The 21,697-nt window shown below is 41.7% G+C and overlaps 1 protein-coding gene across 1 annotated transcript in view; it reads left to right on the forward strand.

Moving 5' to 3' along the window:
- Positions 1-21,187, forward strand: part of LOC132883422 (serine/threonine-protein phosphatase PP1-beta catalytic subunit) — a 90,659-nt gene extending 69,472 nt beyond the window's left edge. The window contains exons 2-8 of the mRNA XM_060917053.1: positions 1,135-1,266; positions 9,337-9,567; positions 9,821-9,925; positions 11,293-11,364; positions 13,148-13,299; positions 18,555-18,689; positions 20,498-21,187. Of these exons, the coding sequence (XP_060773036.1) occupies positions 1,135-1,266; positions 9,337-9,567; positions 9,821-9,925; positions 11,293-11,364; positions 13,148-13,299; positions 18,555-18,689; positions 20,498-20,602 (932 nt within the window). The 3' untranslated portion in view covers positions 20,603-21,187. The remainder of the gene's footprint in view (positions 1-1,134; positions 1,267-9,336; positions 9,568-9,820; positions 9,926-11,292; positions 11,365-13,147; positions 13,300-18,554; positions 18,690-20,497) is intronic.
- The last annotated feature ends 510 nt before the right edge of the window (positions 21,188-21,697 follow it).

Here is a 21,697-nt window from a genome sequence, read left to right on the forward strand (position 1 = left end):
GTATGCGAGGCACCAGAGGCAAACTGTTGGCACTATCGCGAGTATAAAGCATTGTAGCTTTCTGGCGAACTTAGTTCAGTATTTTTTACACAACCTCGAAAGGCAAGGCATTTGCATAGTATTTACAAATACCAACTCATTCTTTGCTTGCAGAAAATGCAGGCACGCAATTCGAGTCACACGAGGTTGAGTGTTTACCTTTTGTGAGACTGTTCAAACAGTGCCTGTATGCCGCGAGTGCAGAACTAGCAAAGCTTGTAGCTTGGTAGTTCGCTCATTGTAGTGTCATTTATTTCCAAAGTACTTCCAAATAGCAGACGTGCATTTTTTTTTTTTGGAAACCAGTTCCTCCTCACACAAGTTTGTTTCACCACACTTGCTACCGGTTCCGCCATCACCACGAGCTTTTACTTGTTTTGCAATAGGGGGCGGAGTTATCCCACAGCGCTTGTTGACATTCAAATGTGATTGGACGGCACAGAAAAATGTGCCTTTTATCGAAATTTAAGTAATTTTTGCGGTGTGTGTATCGCAAACTATGATATCGCGATATCGATACTTTTTCGATATATTGTGCAGCCCTACTCTTGAATTTCAATTATTTTATCATATTAATCCGACATTGAAATTTTGCCATGCAAAAAAAAAAAAATTAGACAAGGACATTTTTATTTTTATTTTTATTTCGACCGACATCATCAAAAATATGTTGAAAAAATCCGTGAACCTAAAGATAAAAAATGGGTGGCCTAATGTACGAAAAAAGCGCAGCTTGTCCTGTTAGAGAGAAGTGCGAAAGCACAAAGTGCTGACACTGGAGACTCCTTCCACAAACGAATGACTTGTTAAATACATCAAAACAATAACGCTCGAGCGAGTTTTATCAGTTTTAGAATTTAATCAGTTTGAATTACAGCTGGAATTAGTCAGAGCTGCAGCTGTAGAAAATGGCTCGAAACCTTCCAGCCAATCAAAATGGAGAATTTGCTGCACACTTTCAGTTGAACCTTCTGTTAAAAATATCTCTTTCTATTACCTCTCATGGCCTGTAGTGTACAGACTATTATTATAAATTATTTTCATGTCTTTTGAAATTAACTTCTGTCTCTCTCTCTCTCTGTCTCTCTCTCTCAGTGCGAGGATGTCGCCCAGGAAAGATTGTGCAGATGACGGAGGCGGAGGTGCGAGGGCTGTGTATTAAATCTCGAGAGATCTTCCTGAGTCAGCCCATTCTGCTGGAGCTGGAGGCCCCGCTCAAAATCTGCGGTTGGTATCGCACGTCACGTTTGCAGCTTCGTATCATCACCCGAGGGGTTTCAGGAGTAGCGCTGGACAGCATGATGATATATGATATCGACAGCATCATTATGATTGTCATGTGTCAGCACTTTTATTACTCAAGTCCAGAAACTAGGGCTGTCAAAGTTAACGCGATAATAATGTGTTAACGCAAATCCCTTTTAACACCACTCATTTTTTTTGATGCCCCATTAACGCATGCACGTTCTGTGCCCCTCCCCTGTAATTTGGGAAATTAGGAAACGACGTAGCACGAGTGAGCGATGTAGCGAGTAGCTGGTCAGCGTAAGTCGTGATAAAGTGTATTCATGTACAGAATCAACTTATATTGTTGCATTCTGACTGTTTAGGTAAAATGTGTGTGTTTTTATATGCTTTTGATGGTCCACAGGAGAGAAAAGAAGACGTGTTAAGGTCCGTGTGTGTGTGTGTGTGTGTGTGTGAGCGCGCAGGCTGCACACTGGAGAGAGAGAGTTTGTTTTATTCTGAGAAATTTATTGTGGGTTATGTAAAAGTGTTTATAAATGCAGTTTTTGCTCCTGAATGTCCTGAATATTTACCAGGGATTTATTGCATTTTACTGGAAAACATCTTTATGAGCTGTTTGCCTTAACAAATGTATTTATTTGGGTTTCATATTTTTATTTTCTTTATTTAAAGATAGTCACCACTGTTGTCCAGAGTCCACGTCACCGAGTTTGTTTAATTTATTTTATTGCATAGTTTGAGGCGGGAAGTTCAGTCCAGCACTCGAGGAAAACAATACATAGTTTTGTTCCCATTGATTTGTGCTCAACCCTCAAAATTATAAAGTTAATGCTGCTTTATTTTTATTTTTAAAATGCACTGGGGGAATAAAATACCCACAATTTTTTTTTTTTTTGCTTTGTCCACCCTTATCAAAAAAAAGTATACTTAAGTAAAGTTAAAGTATATTTTAGTGCTGTCAAAAATGTCGCGTTATTAGCGCGTTAACTTGACTCAATTTTAACGGCGATAATTTTTTTATCGCGAGATTAACGCTCTGTGACATGATGCCACGCCCCGCACAGCCAGAGCCCTCTGCCCTCCCCCGACGAGCCACGGTGCTCGGCTTAGGTTTCGTTTTCCCATCGGCGGCTCCAGCCCCACTTTGCAGTGGCTGTGACAAGACGTGTTATGCTCTGCAATAAAACAAACAAAAAAAAACATTGGTACAACCAGTGTTCGAACTATGCCGATATTTTCGGGGGGTCCCTTTTTTTCCCTTGGGGGGGGTTGGGTGCTTGCGCTTGTCTCAGAGCGCGGCTCTCCATCGCACGCTCACTTCGGATATGCAAATGCTTCCCGTTACACACGATTGCTATGTCAATAAACATCATTTTGCCAATATTTTAGAGACCCCCCAACATTTCCCAAATCATGTTTTCAAGGGATCTCATGTCTGTTTGAGGGGGTCTCAGATCCCCCGAGTATCCCCGTAGTTCGAACGGTGAGCAAGCCCATTCACTTTTTTATGCTGATAAGAGAATTACAATGGTTTTTCATGTGACAAAAATGTGCGATTAAATTGCGATTAATCGCGAGTTAACTATGACAGTCGCGACATTAATTGCGATTAAATATTTTAATCGCTTGACAGCACTAATATATTTCCTTAAGTATACTTTTGTGTACCAAGTATACTGATATCAATGTACTTACGGTAATACTGTAAGTAAACTAATCTAATACTTCTTGGGACTAAATTGGCCCACTTTTAGTTTATAAAAAAGTATACTTTAAGTCTAAGAGAAGTCAACTCTGACAGGCAGATTCTACCGTAACTGGATCCATTAACCACTTGCCCACAAAATAAGAAATTTTTCTTGTCCTTTTTTCAGTGAGGTAATATTTCCAAGATTGAAAATATGGTATTTGGTCTTCTAAAACAGCACATGTCATTTAAAAATACACTGAGTCTATCAATAAAAGATTTTAAAGAATAAAGTTCTATTTCTTTGACATATCTGACAGACATATCTCCCATTTCAAAAATCCCTTTCATTATCCCTGTTGCTATCGTCAGTGAATTTCTGTCAGATGACCTGACGATAGACTCGGCCATTATGGATCTTTGGTAGTTATTGTGTGGAAGCAGGCTTTATCATTTTTGGGTGTCAACAGATAGAGTTGAAATAGATTAACAGCGAAAAAACTATTTTGTTCACGACGAGAAGCCCACAGTTATTTTTAAAAAATGCTATCGTCAGTCTGTCAGTCTAACGCACCTGACGATAGCAAAATTCAAGCCCTCACCACGCACATGTTGACTGACGCAAAGAGGAAATTCTACTGCGCATGATTTTTGTGACAGCAGACATTTACTTCCGGGCAAGACTTGGGCCGAATCCCATTTCACCCCTTGGACCAACCCCTTGGCCCTTCCCCTCCATTTTGCGCGTTCACGTGAAGGGGTAGGGGTATCCCAATCCCAGTTAACGCGGAGGGGTAGGGGAAGGGGTAGGGCTTCTGTACCCCTCCAAACGGAGATTTTCCTGGAGCTGACTCCGAACGAAGGGGTTTGAGTGATTTCCCACAATGCCATGCGGATTTCAGCGAGATTTCATGCGGATTTCAGAAAGATGGCGGTTCCCGCGGCGAAAGATTGTCATAAATGTATTTTCTCCATTATTTACGTGTTTTAAGTTGTTATCCAGAGGAAACACGCCGCTTGATTCGCTTTCGAGCTGAGAATGAGCAGCGATTTCTGAAATCCAAGCTGCTGCTAAAAAGCTTTGGGAGTGAGTATTGTTTTCGGTTGCTTTACTGCGTACGTTTTGTTCTGTTATTCTCGCTTTTATTGTTTACATGAGTGTTCTGACACCTCATTCTGTCGGATGTGGTGCACGAAGCGCCAAAGATATCCCATTCAGTGGTGTTAGTTAACAAATCACACCCTGCCAGCAGAGATCTCTGGCTCTGACTGTAGCGGCTGGTCGCAGCCAATGACGCATTTGGTCGCGTTTTGCTAACGTAAACGCTGACGGAGGTACGCGATGACGTATGCGATCGTTGAAGGGCTATCCCAATACGTAAGGGTTGAATTTCAAGCCTATCCCTTGTAGCTCAGTTTCAAGGAGAAGGGCCAAGGGGAAGGGGGAGGGGGAGGGGAAGGGGGAGGGGTAGGGGTAGAAATTAGAATTGGGATTGGGCCTTGGAGTTCTGACAGCTAGATTTCATCAAATAAATCAAGGTAAGATTTTCAGTCAGCTATCCTGACGATAGAAATTTTTGACGATAGAAACATTGAGAATATATTTGTGCATTCATATTTAAATTTTTCTGGAGGAAAACTATCGTAAGTTGAGATAAATCAGAGCCACTTGCGACCCTCTCAGCCGACAGGCCATTTCAATGTGTTATTTCCCCGCGAAAGTGACACAGTCGTGTCTATCGTCACTGTTCTGACAATTGTTGTTGATATTTCAATTTTGAAAATAAATTTTATCTTTTTTATTTCAATATTTTATTTTATTATTTGGGTCTAGTGATGAGATATTTAATATTATTACTAAATTTGTCAGATTAATAATGTAAGAAACCGTTTTGTTGCTATTGTCCTCTAGAGTGTCTGTCAGAATATGATGGTAGACGTTAGTTTGTCTGTCAGATTTTGATGATAGAAACCGATGTGTTTCTGTTGTCATTTAGCATGTCTGTCATGTCAGGCTTTTATTAATTAGTTACCAGGACTACTGTCCTAAAATTTACTGTGAATGTCCAAGACCCCAAATGCTACTAGAAAAACTTAATAGAATGATCAAAATAATCAATTCAGCAATTTAAGGAGATGGGACTTAACTGGCCTCTGTTATGGTAGAATCTGCCTACAACTAGTATTTTTTATTTTGTACTGCAAGTATACCACAAGTAAACTTATATACTAATAGTTTACTAGTTCTATACTTGTAGTCCACTCTTTAGTTTACAAAAGCGTACTTCATAGTGATACTGGAAATATACTATGAGTTTACTTGTTTTATACTTCTAGTCCACTTTTGAGTTGACTGAAGTAAACTTTATAGCATATTGGAAATATACTATTAGTTACTGGTTATATACATCTAGTCCACTTTTTAGTTTTGAAGTATACTGCAATTACCCCTCTAGGTATACGATTAGTTTTCTACCCGAACCCTTACCTCATGCACACTACCAGTAGACAACTTAAAGTGCATATCCTGGACCAAATTCTTTTTTCTTTTTTTTTTTTATATGAAAGTACGTCCCTTTACACACTCATCCAGAAGGGTAATTTTGCACAAGGCCATCTGTCTACAGCAGAAAAAAATGAAATAAAATAAAACGCGTCTGGAAAAATCCCAAGGGAGTCTGGAGCCAGATTCGTGACGTCACCTGCGGAAGCGCCAGCAGGCTGCGAGCTTTGCACGGTTTCAGTGCACAGGCTGTGTAGACCAAGTTTAGCAGCGAGCGATTTTGCATTGAAATATGGAATTGTCACCTGAGCGCAGTGTGGGAAATGATGAGTACTAATCCCATCAAGATTGGTGTTGCTACACCCTCCTACGATACATCTGTTAACCATTTTAATAATTACGCGATAACGTTGAAGAAATTTGCAGAAAACCACCAGGTCGTTTTCTCATAAACAAACCAGCGCTGACGTAGGATTCAGAGGGAGGCGTCCCGCACGCGACGTCACGAAAATCAGTGTTTGCCGGGAAATCCAAATGGCAAGTTTTTTCAGAGGTGGACCAATTCGCCTCAAATGGCTTGATTTCAACTGAATTTTTCTGGTATTACGCAAGGTAAAAAAAATGCAGAGGATGCAGAATGTTACAGATATTTGACCAAAGTTTAATATAAAATAGGAGAATTACATTGATCTTGCTCCTGAATTTACCCGTAATATGCACTTTAAGTGTTTTGTACCTTAAGTTACAGTGAAGTTATAAAGGTAAGAATTCACAAACTAACAGCAGATACTCAGGATTAAGAACATATTCATTTTCTTTAAAAATCAAAATTTAAAGCAACATTGTATTAAATGCCAAAGTATAAAAACATAGCAATGACAACTGAAACTGACATCCAAGCTCTAAAGATAAATAAATAAATAAATAAATAAATTTAATTATGGGGCGGCACGGTGGTGTAGTGGTTAGCACTGTCGCCTCACAGCAAGAAGGTCTGGGTTTGAGCCCTGTGGCCAGCGAGGGCCTTTCTGTGTGGAGTTTGCATGTTCTCCCCGTGTCCGCGTGGGTTTCCTCCGGGTGCTCCGGTTTCCCCCACAGTCCAAAGACATGCAGGTTAGGTTAACTGGTGACTCTAAATTGACCGTAGGTGTGAATGTGAGTGTGAATGGTTGTCTGTGTCTATGTATCAGCCCTGTGATGACCTGGCGACTTGTCCAGGGTGTACCCCGCCTTTCGCCCGTAGTCAGCTGGGATAGGCTCCAGCTTGCCTGCGACCCTGTAGAACAGGATAAAGCGGCTAGAGATAATGAGATGAGATGAGAAATTTAATTATCCAACTCAGGAGAAATTTAAAAACAAAACAAAAACCTTATATGGAACCACAGACGTACCTAAGAGTCAACAGTGCTGAAGCACAACTACAGGGCAAGCATAGACCGCAGAACGCATTTGAACAAGGGGGGGCCACAATCGCAAGAAGAGGGTGTCACCGAAATGTTAGGTTGGACATGATGCATATAGGCTACATTATACACGGACACGTACGTAATACTATCAGTCATGACAGCCAGCACAGAACCGCGCAGATTAAAATGCACAAGAAAAGCACCTCGGTGGTCCGTGGTAACTCAACTTAAACTGCTTGCTTGTACCAGTATTAAAGCACTATAGAGAGAAACACTGAACACAGAAGTGCACTCGGCGGTGCTCGGTCAGAGGAAAGTATGGGAATATGCCTGCAGTTTTGTCAGAGCTGCGGGTGTGTCCGCGCGCGCGAGTGCGCGTCTGTGTGTGTGTGCGTGTGTGTGCGTTTCCACAATCTGCCAGCACATAACTGCGCAGAAACTGTGCTGTGTACATTTTGCAACATTTCATGCACGACGTATACACGTTGCTCAACGTCAAAAAATATTGGTTTAGGAAATGTTTAAGCAAATGTTTGATTAAATTACAGCATGGGTTGGGTTTAACCCTTTGGTGACTGACCCCTTGAAAATCATTCCTCCAGGAACGGTGACGTTTCAGTTGTCAAGACAACGGAAAAACTAAAATACAAGAGCATTTTGTTTTGTGCACAAGAGCATTGTGATGTATCTTTCTGTTTTGTATTTTAGTTTTTCCGTTGTCTTGACAACTGAAACGTCATCGTTCCTGGAGGAACGATTTTCAAGGGGTCAGTCACCAAAGGGTTAAGTTCGATTTTGTCGACATGTTTTGAGTTGAAAAACACTCGCAGGCCAACATTTTATTTATTTTTTTAATAATTTTCAAAAAGTTAACCGGGCCACGGCCCCCCTGGCCCGGGCGGTTCCGTGGTCTATGAGGGCAAGTACACTTAAACATAAGGCACAAATATTTTAATACTTTATTACACTTTGGTTAAGTATATCTTGATCAAAAGTTTAAGTATAAGCTTAATATGCATAGACTTTTCGATACAGTTTTCAGCGTAAGCCGAGTATACTTATGTATAACTTTATTAAGTATATCTCATCTCATCTCATCTCATTATCTGTAGCCGCTTTATCCTGTTCTACAGGGTCGCAGGCGAGCTGGAGCCTATCCCAGCTGACTACAGGCAAAAGGTGGGGTACACCCTGGACAAGTCGCCAGGTCATCACAGGGCTGACACATAGACACAGACAACCATTCACACTCACATTCACACCTACGGTCAATTTAGAGTCACCAGTTAACCTAACCTGCATGTCTTTGGACTGTGGGGGAAACCGGAGCACCCGGAGGAAACCCACGCGGACACGGGGAGAACATGCAAACTCCGCACAGAAAGGCCCTCGCCGGCCACGGGGCTCAAACCCAGAACCTTCTTGCTGTGAGGCGACAGCGCTAACCACTACACCACCGTGCCGTCCCTAAGTACATCTCTGATCAGTAAATAAAAAGTAAACTGAAAGCATCCTCTCTTATTTTTAGTTTAAAAGAAGTATACTAGAAGCACACTTGAATAAACTTCTTTTTTGTCAGGCCAGCCTTATCCTTCCTGACCTGGCCACATATATTTGTATAAAGCAAGCATATTTGTCCACTCCCACGCCCCAAAAACTTGAAAAGTACCCATACATTTAGAACAGATTTTTCTTAAAAATGTGTGATTAATTTGCAATTAATTGTGAGTTAACTATGGACAATAATGTGATTAATTATGATTAAATATTTTAATCGATTGACAGCCCTACTTGAAACGCTTTCATTTTTCGAAGCATTGGACACAAATCTCTTAGCAAAACAACAGCAAAGTTATACATTTTATGGCTATCTCAGTCATTTATTGTGAAGAAGTAAGAAGTATAAGTCTGCCATCAGTCACTCAGGGTCATTCCGAAGCCTTTGCTTTGTTCGAGTTGGTGTGTTTTAATGAGGAAACACACTCTGGATGCTCAGAATGATCCAATTGCAGTTTTTTTTTTTTTGTTATGCAAGATACAAAATGGATGTCTGAAAACATCCCAGATATCAGAGCCAAAGATCCCTGAAGAAAAAAAAAACTGGAAACAATGATGATGATATCTTTAAATGATTATTTCTTTGACGTATTATTCAGCGGCAGCTCGGTTGCTTTGTGTGATTTCTCTCCAAGCTATAATTTTGTGGTAGAGACAGACTTTTGTGACTGTGAGGAGTTTTCTACAGTCCAGACAAACAGGCTCCTCGCTGACAAACCCTCCTCAGAACTCAGTGGCTCACTGAGATGTTGGCGCACACAGAGGCTATTGACTCGAATGGCTGACACCTTTATTCACATTCAGCTCACTTCATCAGACTTTCTGTCTCGTTCTCTCTCTCTTTTTTTTTAATCATGTCTGTTCTGTTGTGTGTGTGTGTGTGTGTGTGTGTACAGGTGACATCCACGGTCAGTACACAGATCTGCTGAGGTTGTTCGAGTACGGCGGATTCCCCCCGGAGGCGAACTACCTCTTCCTGGGTGATTACGTGGACAGAGGAAAGCAGTCTCTGGAGACCATCTGCCTTCTGCTAGCCTACAAGATCAAATACCCTGAAAACTTCTTCCTGCTGCGGGGAAATCACGAGTGCGCCTCCATCAACCGCATCTACGGCTTCTACGATGAGTGTACGCACACAAACACACGAGCATGCCTCTTCTAATATGACCGTCATGCTATTTTTACCTCTTCACAGTTCTGAGATATAGAAAGACTTGTGAGTGTAAAGGTTTGGGTTGGGTTTTTTTTTCCCTTAAAGTGCAATAGTGCCACCTGGTGGACACTACATGCTTAAAACTAAATGGCTTTCAGAAAGTGTACTTCTGTATTTATGTCTGTACGTGATTATAATTCTCTTCACAAATAATTGTGTGGTTTTAGGCAAGCGCAGGTTCAACATCAAACTTTGGAAGACCTTCACCGACTGTTTCAACTGTCTGCCCATCGCTGCCATCGTCGATGAGAAAATATTCTGCTGCCATGGAGGTGGGTTTCAGAAGAAACGATCAGCGAGGCAGTTTTCACTCCGTCTCAAATCTGAAAACTTGAAAGAAAATTAAATTTTCAAAATATAAATTTATCCATCCATCCCTTATCTGTAGCCGCTTTATCCTGTTCTACAGGGTCGCAGGCAAGCTGGATCCTATCCCAGCTGACTACGGGCGAAAGGCGGGGTACACCCTGGACAAGTCGCCAGGTCATCACAGGGCTGACACATAGACACAGACAACCATTCACACTCATAGTCAATTTAGAGTCACCAGTTAACCTAACCTGCATGTCTTTGGACTGTGGGGGAAACCGGAGCACCCGGAGGAAACCCACGCGGACACGGGGAGAACATGCAAACTCCGCACAGAAAGGCCCTCGCCGGCCCCGGGGCTCGAACCCAGGACCTTCTTGCTGTGAGGCGACAGTGCTAACCACTACACCACCGTGCTGCCCACAAATACAAATTATTATTATTATTACTATGGGGCGGCACGGTGGTGTAGTGGTTAGCGCTGTCGTCTCACAGCAAGAAGGTCCGGGTTCGAGCCCTGCGGCCGGCGAGGGCCTTTCTGTGCGGGGTTTGCATGTTCTCCCCGTGTCCGCGTGGGTTTCCTCCGGGTGCTCCGGTTTCCCCCACAGTCCAAAGACATGCAGGTTAGGTTAACTGGTGGCTCTAAATTGACCGTAGGTGTGAATGTGAGTGTGAATGGTTGTCTGTGTCTATGTGTCAGCCCTGTGATGACCTGGCGACTTGTCCAGGGTGTACCCCGCCTTTCGTCTGTAGTCAGCTGGGATAGGCTCCAGCTTGCCTGCAACCCTGTAGAACAAGATAAAGCGGCTACAAATAAGGGATGGATGGATGTATAAATTGTATTGGGTTGTTGTTCTGAACTGGTGCGCTGTTTGTGTGTTTTAATTTTGATTTTCATAGAATGTTATTGAGAGTTTAGGATCTTTATGAAAACACTAATTCAGAAGCGATTCTAACTAAGCACAGTGAGCTAATAAAAGTCATGGTGAGCCGAGCTCAAGAAGCCAAATCACCGATATAACATCGTGAGCTGAATTTTGCAGCTCGGATTGTGTTTCTTAGCGTTTTGGATGTTAGCTGTTGCTGATCACTTCAACGGTATTCTCTTGATTTAAAACACTGATAAAAAGACAGCAGATTTCTGATGGTGTAAGAGCTCTAAATTTGGCCTTTTCCACTACTGGGTGTGTCTAAAATATCTCAGTTCCTTTGTGGAATCCCAGTCAGGACTCATGTGATCAGTGTCGTTCCTTTTTAATTGACTTAATAGTTGTAACTGACTAACAGAGCTAACTGATTGACTGATTCACCGTGCCCACCTCTGCCCCAGGCCTGTCTCCTGACCTGCAGTCCATGGAGCAGATCAGACGGATCATGAGGCCCACAGATGTCCCTGACACAGGTACACGCACTCTCTGAAAGGAGGAATTGCAATGATTTGGAGCTTCAGCATTTAGAATTTTTGACTCATGAAAAAAATGACAAAAATGCCAGAGTTTGAGCTCTGACCACAGGCTTGTATTACAAGTGAGTGATTTACTGACAATTACAATTTTTTATTTATGTCGGTAATACGCATATTGCAATTTTGTTCAGTTCAGTCGCATTTTACCAGAGTTATGGCGTAGTTGCCAGTGGGGGATATTGTGCTCTCAGAGCACTCTTGTAATCTGTTACTAAACGATTCATAGTACTTAAGAGTTACATTAACGGTTTTTGAACATCTGCAAAACCAGTTAGTTCCTGTTAGTACCTAGTACCTGATGAAACAAAAACATACTCCAACAAGCACCTTAATAGAACCCTGTGATTTGTCAAAGCTGCCGATATAAAAATGAATCAACACCTTCACTGAGAATTTAACGACGCTGTGGTGTAACGATGTTTATTTTGTCCACATTCACTGGATATGAGCAATCGCATGCTCTGATTGGCTACTCTACGACTAGGCTATCAGCTCATATACTGTGAGTAGAGAAAAACAAAATGGCGGAGCATTTTGCTGAACCAACCGAGGATGAAATAAAAACTCGACTCGAAAACAAAACTCCAAAAAATACAAAAAACCCCCAAAACAACAAAATATGGAATAAATGTATTTGATGGTAAGAACGTATCTTTTTTTTAATTTTTCAAGAATTATTATTATTATTATTATTATTATTATAGCATTTTTCACAAATTGCTACTGTCATTTCATTGGTTTGTTTACATTCGAAGCGGAAGTGATTTTGTCAGTTTTGTATAAAGTTTTTATTTATCAAATTTGCCACAAATAAAAATGCTCCATTTCTCAAAATCCAGTGAATGTGGATAGAATAAAACAGATATTCCGCTCAATCTTGTCGTACATGGCTTATAGCCAGTTTGGCGCTATGTGTCTCGTCAGCTATCAGCTCATGTATGACTTGATTTCGTGGAATAACTTAATTATTTTTTTCGCGGTCCGGTTTCCATCAAATCCTGCACTCTGATTGGCTGGCAAGTGGGTCCGTATCCTACGGTATGGACCTCTGGCGACTCGCTCGTTCACAACAGCAACAAACATAGTAACAATTTGTCAACATTTATCTTTTTTATAAGATTTATTTATAAGATTTTTATCAAAAATCATAAATTTTTGCCAGCATTTCTCAGGAGAATAGCATTAATTTTACAGCATGGATAGCGATAACGACAGTCTTCACAGCGAAAGCGAGTTTTACTACCCTGAGGAAGAAGAAATAAAAGAAAACATTTCAGGAGAAAGCTAAAAACCTCTAACTGTTGCTAACGCCGAGCAAAAACATGGCTGAATCCTGAATGACTCCTATTTGTATAAATAGGGGACTACATAGGCAGCAAAATGTAGTTGTTTTCCTGCCATGGAAGTGCACTTGTATACCGAGGAGGAAGCCATTTGCATTACAGCCGTGAATGAGGATTCAAAATGGCGGCTCGGCTCGGTTTTCCCTTTCGGGCGCTCTCGCTTTCTGTTAGAATTTGTTAAAGAAAAAAATGAATATATTATTTACCAGCTTAAGGTCGGTCCGTATGGTGAAATACCATGACCTCGGCCCTGAATACTGACCTCGGCCCAGAGGGTCTCGGTCAGTACTTTCAAGACCTCAGTCACGGTATTTCACCGTACGGACCTCCCAGCTGGTAAATAACATATATATATTTTCCACTGCTTTGACCTGCAGGGCTGCTGTGTGACCTACTGTGGTCCGACCCGGATAAAGACGTTCAGGGCTGGGGAGAGAACGACCGTGGTGTGTCCTTCACCTTTGGAGCCGACGTAGTCAGCAAGTTCCTCAACCGCCACGACTTGGATCTCATCTGCAGAGCGCATCAGGTGACCAGCCTTCACTCAGACTCCATGTCCTTCTGTTCTAGATACGAAGCCAGGATTCCTCCACCATGTTGTCAGAGTCTGTATTAGAGATGAGAGTGAAAGTCAAGTACACCTACTTACAGTGGATATAAAGAGTGTGCACACCCCGTAAAATGACAGGTTTTTCTGATGTAAAAAAATGAGACCACTATAAATAATTTCAAAACTTTTCCCACCTTTAATGTGACCTATAACCTGTACAATTCAACTGAAAAACAAACAAATCTGTTCGGGAGAAAAACATAAAAAATAATAAATGTACAATAAGCTGGTTGCATAAATGTGCACGCCCTTAAACTAATACTTTGTTGAAGCACCTTTTGATTTAATTACAGCATTCAGTCTTTTTGGGTTCATGCCAGCCGTCAATTAAAATGACTCCTCTTCTTCTTTTGGCTGCTCCCGATTAGGGTTCGCCACAGTGGACCTTTTGTCTCCATTGCTCCCTGTCTTCTGCATCCTTCTCTACCACACCTGCCACTTTCATGTCCTCTCTCATCACATCCATGTACAGTGGTGTTTGAAAGTTTGTGAACCCTTGAGAATTTTCTCTTTTTCTGCATAAATATGACCTAAAACGTCATCAGATTTTCACACAAGTCCTAAAAGTAGATAAAGAGAACCCAGTTAAACAAATGAAACAAAAATATTATACTTGGTCATTTATTTATTGAGGAAAATGATCCAATATTGCATATCTGAGTGGCAAAAGTATGTGAAGATCAGACTTTGATAGATCCGTTCTTTAAATAAAACAGGGTGCCCACTCACACCTGATTGTCATCCCATTGATTGAAAACACTTGACTCTAATTTCACCTTCAAATTAACTGCTAATTTGAAGGATTAGCAGTTAATTTGAAGGTGAAATTAGAGTCAAGTGTTTTCAATCAATGGGATGACAATCAGGTGTGAGTGGGCACCCTGTTTTATTTAAAGAACAGGGATCTATCAAAGTCTGATCTTCACAACACACGTTTGTAGAAGTGTATCATGGCACGAACAAAGGAGATTTCTGAGGACCTCAGAAAAAGCGTTGTTGATGCTCATCAGGCTGGAAAAGGTTACAAAACCATCTCTAAAGAGTTTGGACTCCGCCAATCCACAGTCAGACAGATTGTGTACAAAATTCAAGACCATTGTTACCCTCCCTAGGAGTGGTCGACCAACAAAGATCACTCCAAGAGCAAGACGTGTAATAGTCGGCGAGGTCACAAAGGACCCCAGGGTAACTTCTAAGCAACTGAAGGCCTCTCTCACATTGGCTAATGTTCATGAGTCCACCATCAGGAGAACACTGAACAACAATGGTGTGCATGGCAGGGTTGCAAGGAGAAAGCCACTGCTCTCCAAAAAAAACATTGCTGCTTGTCTGCAGTTTGCTAAAGATCACGTGGACAAGCCAGAAGGCTATTGGAAAAATATTTTGTGGAAGGATGAGACCAAAATAGAACTTTTGGTTTAAATGAGAAGCATTACCGGTATGCTTGAAGAAAAGAAAACACTGCATTCCAGCATAAGAACCTTATCTCATCTGTGAAAGATGGTGGTGGTAGTATTATGGTTTGGGCCTGTTTTGCTGCATCTGGGCCAGGACGGCTTGCCATCATTGATGGAGCAATGAATTCTGAATTATACCAGCGAATTCTAAAGGAAAATGTCAGGACATCTGTCCATGAACTGAATCTCAAGAGAAGGTGGGTCATGCAGCAAGACAACGACCCTAAGCACACAAGTCGTTCTACCAAAGAATGGTTAAAGAAGAATAAAGTTAATGTTTTGGAATGGCCAAGTCAAAGTCCTGACCTTAATCCAATCGAAATGTTGTGGAAGGACCTGAAGCGAGCAGTTCATGTGAGGAAACCCACCAACATCCCAGAGTTGAAGCTGTTCTGTATGGAGGAATGGGCTAAAATTCCTCCAAGTCGGTGTGCAGGACTGATCAACAGTTACAAGAAACGTTTAGTTGCAGTTATTGCTGCACAAGGGGGTCACACCAGATACTGAAAGCAAAGCTTCACATACTTTTGCCACTCACAGATATGTAATATTGGATCATTTTCCTCAATAAATAAATGACCAAGCATAATATTTTTGTCTCATTTATTTAACTGGGTTCTCTTTATCTACTTTTAGGACTTGTGTGAAAATCTGATGATGTTTTAGGTTATATTTATGCAGAAATATAGAAAATTCTAAAGGGTTCACAAACTTTCAAGCACCACTGTATCTCCTCTTTGGCCTTCCTCGTTTTCGTGTGCCTGGCAGCTCCATCCTCAACATTCTCCTTCCCACATGCTCTGCATCTCTTCTCAGGATGTGCCCATATCATCTCAGTCTCATCTCTCTTAGCTTAATTCCCAAGCTCTCCACATGTGCTGTCCCTCTGATGTGCTCGTTCCTTATCCTGTCCAACCTCGTCACTCCCATCGCAAACCTTAACATCCTCAAATCCGCCACCTCCAACTTTGCCTCCTGTCTCTTCGTTAAGGGTACGGTCTCCAATCTATACATCATAGCTGGTCTCACTACTGTCTTATACATCTTACCTTTCACTTTTGCTGGGACTTTCCTATCACAAATGACTCCCGAAATCCTTCTTCAACTGCTCCACCCTGCCTGCACTCTCTTTCTCACCTCACTATTGCAGCCCCCATTTTCCTGCACAGTTGACCCCAGGTACTTGAATTCACCAACTTTCTTTACATCTACTCCTTGCATCTTCACTACACTCTCATCCCCATTCTCACTGATGGACATGTATTCTGTTTTGCTACTGCTCACCTTCATTCCTCTTCGTTCCAATGCATACCTCCATCTCTCCAAACCCAACTCAACCTCCTTTCTACTTTCACCACATATCACAATATCATCTGCAAACATCATGTTCCATGGTGACTCTTGCCTCACTTTGTCCATCAAGCTATCCATCACTGTGGCAAACAAGAAAGGACTCAAAGCAGATCCTTGATGGAGTCCCACCTTCACCTTGAACCATTCAGTCGTTCCAACTGCACACCTCAATTAAAATGACTCTGATTAACCCCAAATAAAGTTCAGACATTTACTCAGTTGCATCCTCCAGCAAAAGCCAGGGTTCACAGAGAGCTTACAAAGCATCAAATGGAGCTCACTGTTGAAAGGGATCAGTCAGGAGAAGGGTACAGAAAAAATTTCCACGGCATTAGATATACCATGGAGCACAGTGAAGACAGTCATCAAGAAGTGGAGAAAATATGGGACAACAGTGACATTACCGAGAACTGGACGTAACCCCAAAAATTGATGAAAAGACAAGATGAAAACTGGTCAGGGAGGCTGCCAAGAGGCCTACAGCAACACTGAAGGAGCTGCAGGAATTTCTGGCAAGTACTGGTTGTGTACTACATGTGACATCAATCTCCCGTATTCCCCATATGTCTGGACTATGAGGTAGGGTTGCAAGACAGAAGCCTTTTCTTACAAAGAAAAACATCCAGCCCCGGCTAAATTTTGCAAAAAAGATACATCAACTCTCCCAAAAGCATGTGGGAAAATGTGTTCTGGTCTGATGAAACCAAGGTTGAACTTTTTGGCCGCAATTCCAAAAGGTATGTTTGGCACAAAAACAACACTGCACATCACCAAAAGAACACCAAACCCACGGTGAAGCATGGTGGTGGCAGCATTGTGCCTTGGGGTTGTTTTTCTTCAGCTGGAACAGGGGCTTTAGTAAAGGTGGAGGGAATTATGAACAGTTCTAAATGCCAGTCAGTTTTGGCCCAAAACCTTCAGGTGTCTGCTAGAAAGCTGAAGATGAAGAGGAATTTCATCTTTCAGCATGACAATGGCCCCAAGCATACATCGAAATCAACAAAAGAACGGCTTCACCAGAAGAAAATTAAAGTTTTGGAACGGCCCAGACCTAAATCCAATTGAAAGTCTGTGTGGTGACCTGAAGAGGGCTGTGCACAAGAGATGCCTCGCAATCTGACAGATTTGGAGCACTTTTGCAAGGAAGAGTGGGCAAATATTGCCAAGTCAAGATGTGGCAGGCTGATAGACTCCGACCCAAAAAGACTGAATGCTGTAATTAAATCAAAAGGTGCTTCAACAAAGTATTAGTTTAAGGGCGTGCACACTTATGCAACCAGCCTATTGTACTTTTTTAAAAAAATTTTATGTTCTTCCCCCGGTCGGCACGGTGGTGCAGTGGTTAGCGCTGTCGCCTCACAGCAAGAAGGTCCGGGTTCGAGCCCCGTGGCCAGCGAGGGCCTTTCTGTGCGGAGTTTGCATGTTCTCCACGTGGGTTTCCTCCGGGTGCTCCGGTTTCCCCCACAGTCCAAAGACATGCAGGTTAGGTTAACTGGTGACTCTAAATTGACCGTAGGTGTGAATGTGAGTGTGAATGGTTGTCTGTGTCTATGTGTCAGCCCTGTGATGACCTGGCGACTTGTCCAGGGTGTACCCCGCCTTTCGCCCGTAGTCAGCTGGGATAGGCTCCAGCTTGCCTGCGACCCTGTAGAACAGGATAAAGCGGCTACAGATAATGAGATGAGATGTTTTTCCCCCGAACAGATTTGTTTGTTTCTCAGTTGAATTATAGAGGTTATAGGTCACATTAAAGGTGGGAAAAGTTTTGAAATTATTTATCGTGGTCTCATTTTTTTACATCAGAAAAACCTATCATTTTAACGGGGCGTGTACACTTTTTATATCCACTGTATTTGCTGTGCCACGCCCCCATCACCAAAGCTGCCACTCACTTCATTCCCAAGTGTAGCCACTTCATATCATAGAATAACCTTTTAAAAACTAATTTCTGGGGGGATAAAAATGTGCAAATATCAGCTTAAGGAAAAATAACTATGAGAATTAGACACTGTAGATGGAAAGATGGTTTAAATGAGAAACATGACATGGATAATACGCTGTTTTGTCACTGAAACACATGGGGATGGGTGGAGCTACATATTATACTGCAGCCGGCTAGTAGGGGTGCTAGACCTGCGGTTGCTTCAAATTATACTTCAAACTTCACTACCTTACTTGTTTGGGAAAGAAAAGTGCAGGAAAGTGTGTTGATATTTGATACTTAAATCTCCTGGCTCTTCCAGATGTGGTGTCGTGTACGCGATCTATTCACACAGCACAAAACGAGGAGCTTTTTCATAATTTCACATAGTGTGTGTATGAACGTATAATATAACGTGCATGTGTGTGTTGATGTGACTGCAGGTGGTGGAGGATGGATATGAGTTCTTTGCCAAGAGACAGCTGGTCACTCTGTTCTCTGCTCCGAACTACTGCGGCGAATTCGACAATGCCGGTGGCATGATGAGCGTGGACGAAACGCTCATGTGTTCCTTCCAGGTATAACACACACACTTACAGAGTTCATTTGGAGCCAAAAGTATTCATGTGAGAACCCCAGGGCTGGGGAATGTGATGATACAGTGGTGCTTGAAAGTTTGTGAACCCCTTAGAATTTTCTATATTTCTGCATAAATATGACCTAAAGCATCATCAGATTTTCACACAAGTCCTAAAAGTAGATAAAGAGAACCCAGTTAAACAAATGAGACAAAAATATTATACTTGGTCATTTATTTATTGAGGAAAATGATCCAATATTACATATCTGTGAGTGGCAAAAGTATGTGAACCTTTGCTTTCAGTATCTGGTGTGACCCCCTTGTGCAGCAATAACTGCAACTAAACGTTTGCGGTAACTGTTGATCAGTCCTGCACACCGGCTTGGAGGAATTTTAGCCCATTCCTCTGTACAGAACAGCTTCAACTCTGGGATGTTGGTGGGTTTCCTCACATGAACTGCTCGCTTCAGGTCCTTCCACAACATTTAGATTGGATTAAGGTCAGGACTTTGACTTGGCCATTCCAAAACATTAACTTTATTCTTCTTTAACCATTCTTTGGTAGAACGACTTGTGTGCTTAGGGTCGTTGTCTTGCTGCATGACCCACCTTCTCTTGAGATTCAGTTCATGGACAGATGTCCTGACATTTTCCTTTAGAATTCGCTGGTATAATTCAGAATTCATTGTTCCATCAATGATGGCAAGTTGTCTTGGCCCAGATGCAGCAAAACAGGCCCAAACCATGATACTACCACCACCATGTTTCACAGATGGGATAAGGTTCTTATGCTGGAATGCAGTGTTTTCCTTTCTCCAAACATAACACTTCTCATTTAAACCAAAAAGTTCTATTTTGGTCTCATCCGTCTACAAAACATTTTTCCAATAGCCTTCTGGCTTGTCCACGTGATCTTTAGCAAACTGCAGACGAGCAGCAATGTTCTTTTTGGAGAGCAGTGGCTTTCTCCTTGAAACCCTGCCATGCACACCATTGTTGTTCAGTGTTCTCCTGATGGTGGACTCATGAACATTAACATTAGCCAATGTGAGAGAGGCCTTCAGTTGCTTAGAAGTTGCCCTGGAGTCCTTTGTGACCTTGCCGACTATTACATGCCTTGCTCTTGGAGTGATCTTTGCTGGTCGACCACTCCTGGGGAGGGTAACAATGGTCTTGATTTTCCTCCATTTGTACACAATCTGTCTGACTGTGGATTGGTGGAGTCCAAACTCTTTAGAGATGGTTTCATAACCTTTTCCAGCCTGATGAGCATCAACAACGCTTTTTCTGAGGTCCTCGGAAATCTCCTTTGTTCGTGCCATGACACACTTCCACAAACATGTTGTGAAGATCAGACTTTGATAGATCCCTGTTCTTTAAATAAAACAGGGTGCCCACTCACACCTGATTGTCATCCCATTGACTGAAAACACCTGACTCTAATTTCACCTTCAAATTAACTGCTAATCCTAGAGGTTCACATACTTTTGCCACTCACAGATATGTAATATTGGATCATTTTCACAAACTTTCAAGCACCACTGTATATTGTAATAAACAATATCACGATGCACTTTCCTGAGATATCGCGCTACGTTTTGAATAACAATTGCAAACTCTGATGTTGCTCAAAATGCGCAAGTCCACTTGTTACGTAAATCATTTTTTTATATTTACTCACAGGGTTGGTGCGCTCATGTAGACACGTTCAGATGTAGATATTTTCAAAAGCGCCGTTGAATGACGTAGAAAGTTGTAAGCACGTAAATAAACAGCTTTTTATCATTTCCGATTTGTCCTCATTAGATCCTGAAGCCTTCAGAGAAGAAGGCTAAGTACCAGTACGGTGGGATGAACTCGGGGCGTCCCGTGACTCCGCCCCGCACAGCCACCCCACCCAAAAAGCGGTGAACGCTCGAACGAGCGAGAAAGAGAAGAGTGAACGAATCAGAGGATGAAGTACAAGGCAAGATCGAGTGTCAAAAATCCCTCTGCAGTTTCTACCATGACGGAAAAACAATGTAGTCATACACACAGCGAGAATCGACCCGTTCTGATTTTAAACACTTATTAAACTTTCCCCTTATCTCCTAAACTTTCTTCTGTACTCCTTTATTCTGTTCTTTTTTTCCATCTTTCAGTCCCAGTGTTTGTCTGTGTAACCATGTTTTTCACTGAAATGTTTTGGGGGGAAAAAATGTATACTTACACACACACATACATACACACTCGTACACACACACATACACACACACATACATACATACATACATACATACATACGCACGTACACATTAGTCTGTCTGCATATTGGAGTGTTACACTTTCTTTTTGTTTGGTTTTTGTTTTGGTTTACCTCCGACAGAATGATGTACATTGACTAGTTCTTTCTGTTTTTTAGTTTCATTCTTCCCGACCTGTTTGAAAGAAACAGGAATGCGTAAATAAACCAATAACTTTGTCTGGGTTTTCAGTAAATAAACCAGAATAAACTGAGTGCTGTGTGTGCATTTTTTATTTTTATTTTGTTTCATTAAAAAAGGTTGCAGTTACCAAAAAAGGCCAATAGATGTCGCAGTTTTCAGGAGAGCACACCATTCACAGGTAACTACTACAGATTCAAAATATTTAATAATAGCATGGTTTCGAAAAGGCTGTTATAGCGAAGAGAAGGCTGTTGTAGTGACTGCAGTGTTATAAAATCTAATAAATTATCTGCTGTAGTAATAGTTGGCTTAACAATATTAGAAGGTTGCTCACACAAATAAAATAAAGTTTGGAAAGTTTGGACGACAAAATATGTTGGAGCAATATTGTAGGAAGATTTAGCAAGCGTGATGTGAAAACATTTTCAGAAAACTTTACAAATTGAACTTTTTCATTTGAAAGTTTAAAAGTTTATAATATTGTAATATACACTCACCGGCCACTTTAATAGGAACTTGTTCTTGATTCTAAGATTCCTGTTCTTGGCTGCAGGAGTGGAACCCAGTGTGGTCTTCTGCT

The sequence above is a fragment of the Neoarius graeffei genome, chromosome 3 (genome assembly GCF_027579695.1).
Source record: "Neoarius graeffei isolate fNeoGra1 chromosome 3, fNeoGra1.pri, whole genome shotgun sequence".
Lineage (NCBI taxonomy): Eukaryota > Metazoa > Chordata > Actinopteri > Siluriformes > Ariidae > Neoarius > Neoarius graeffei.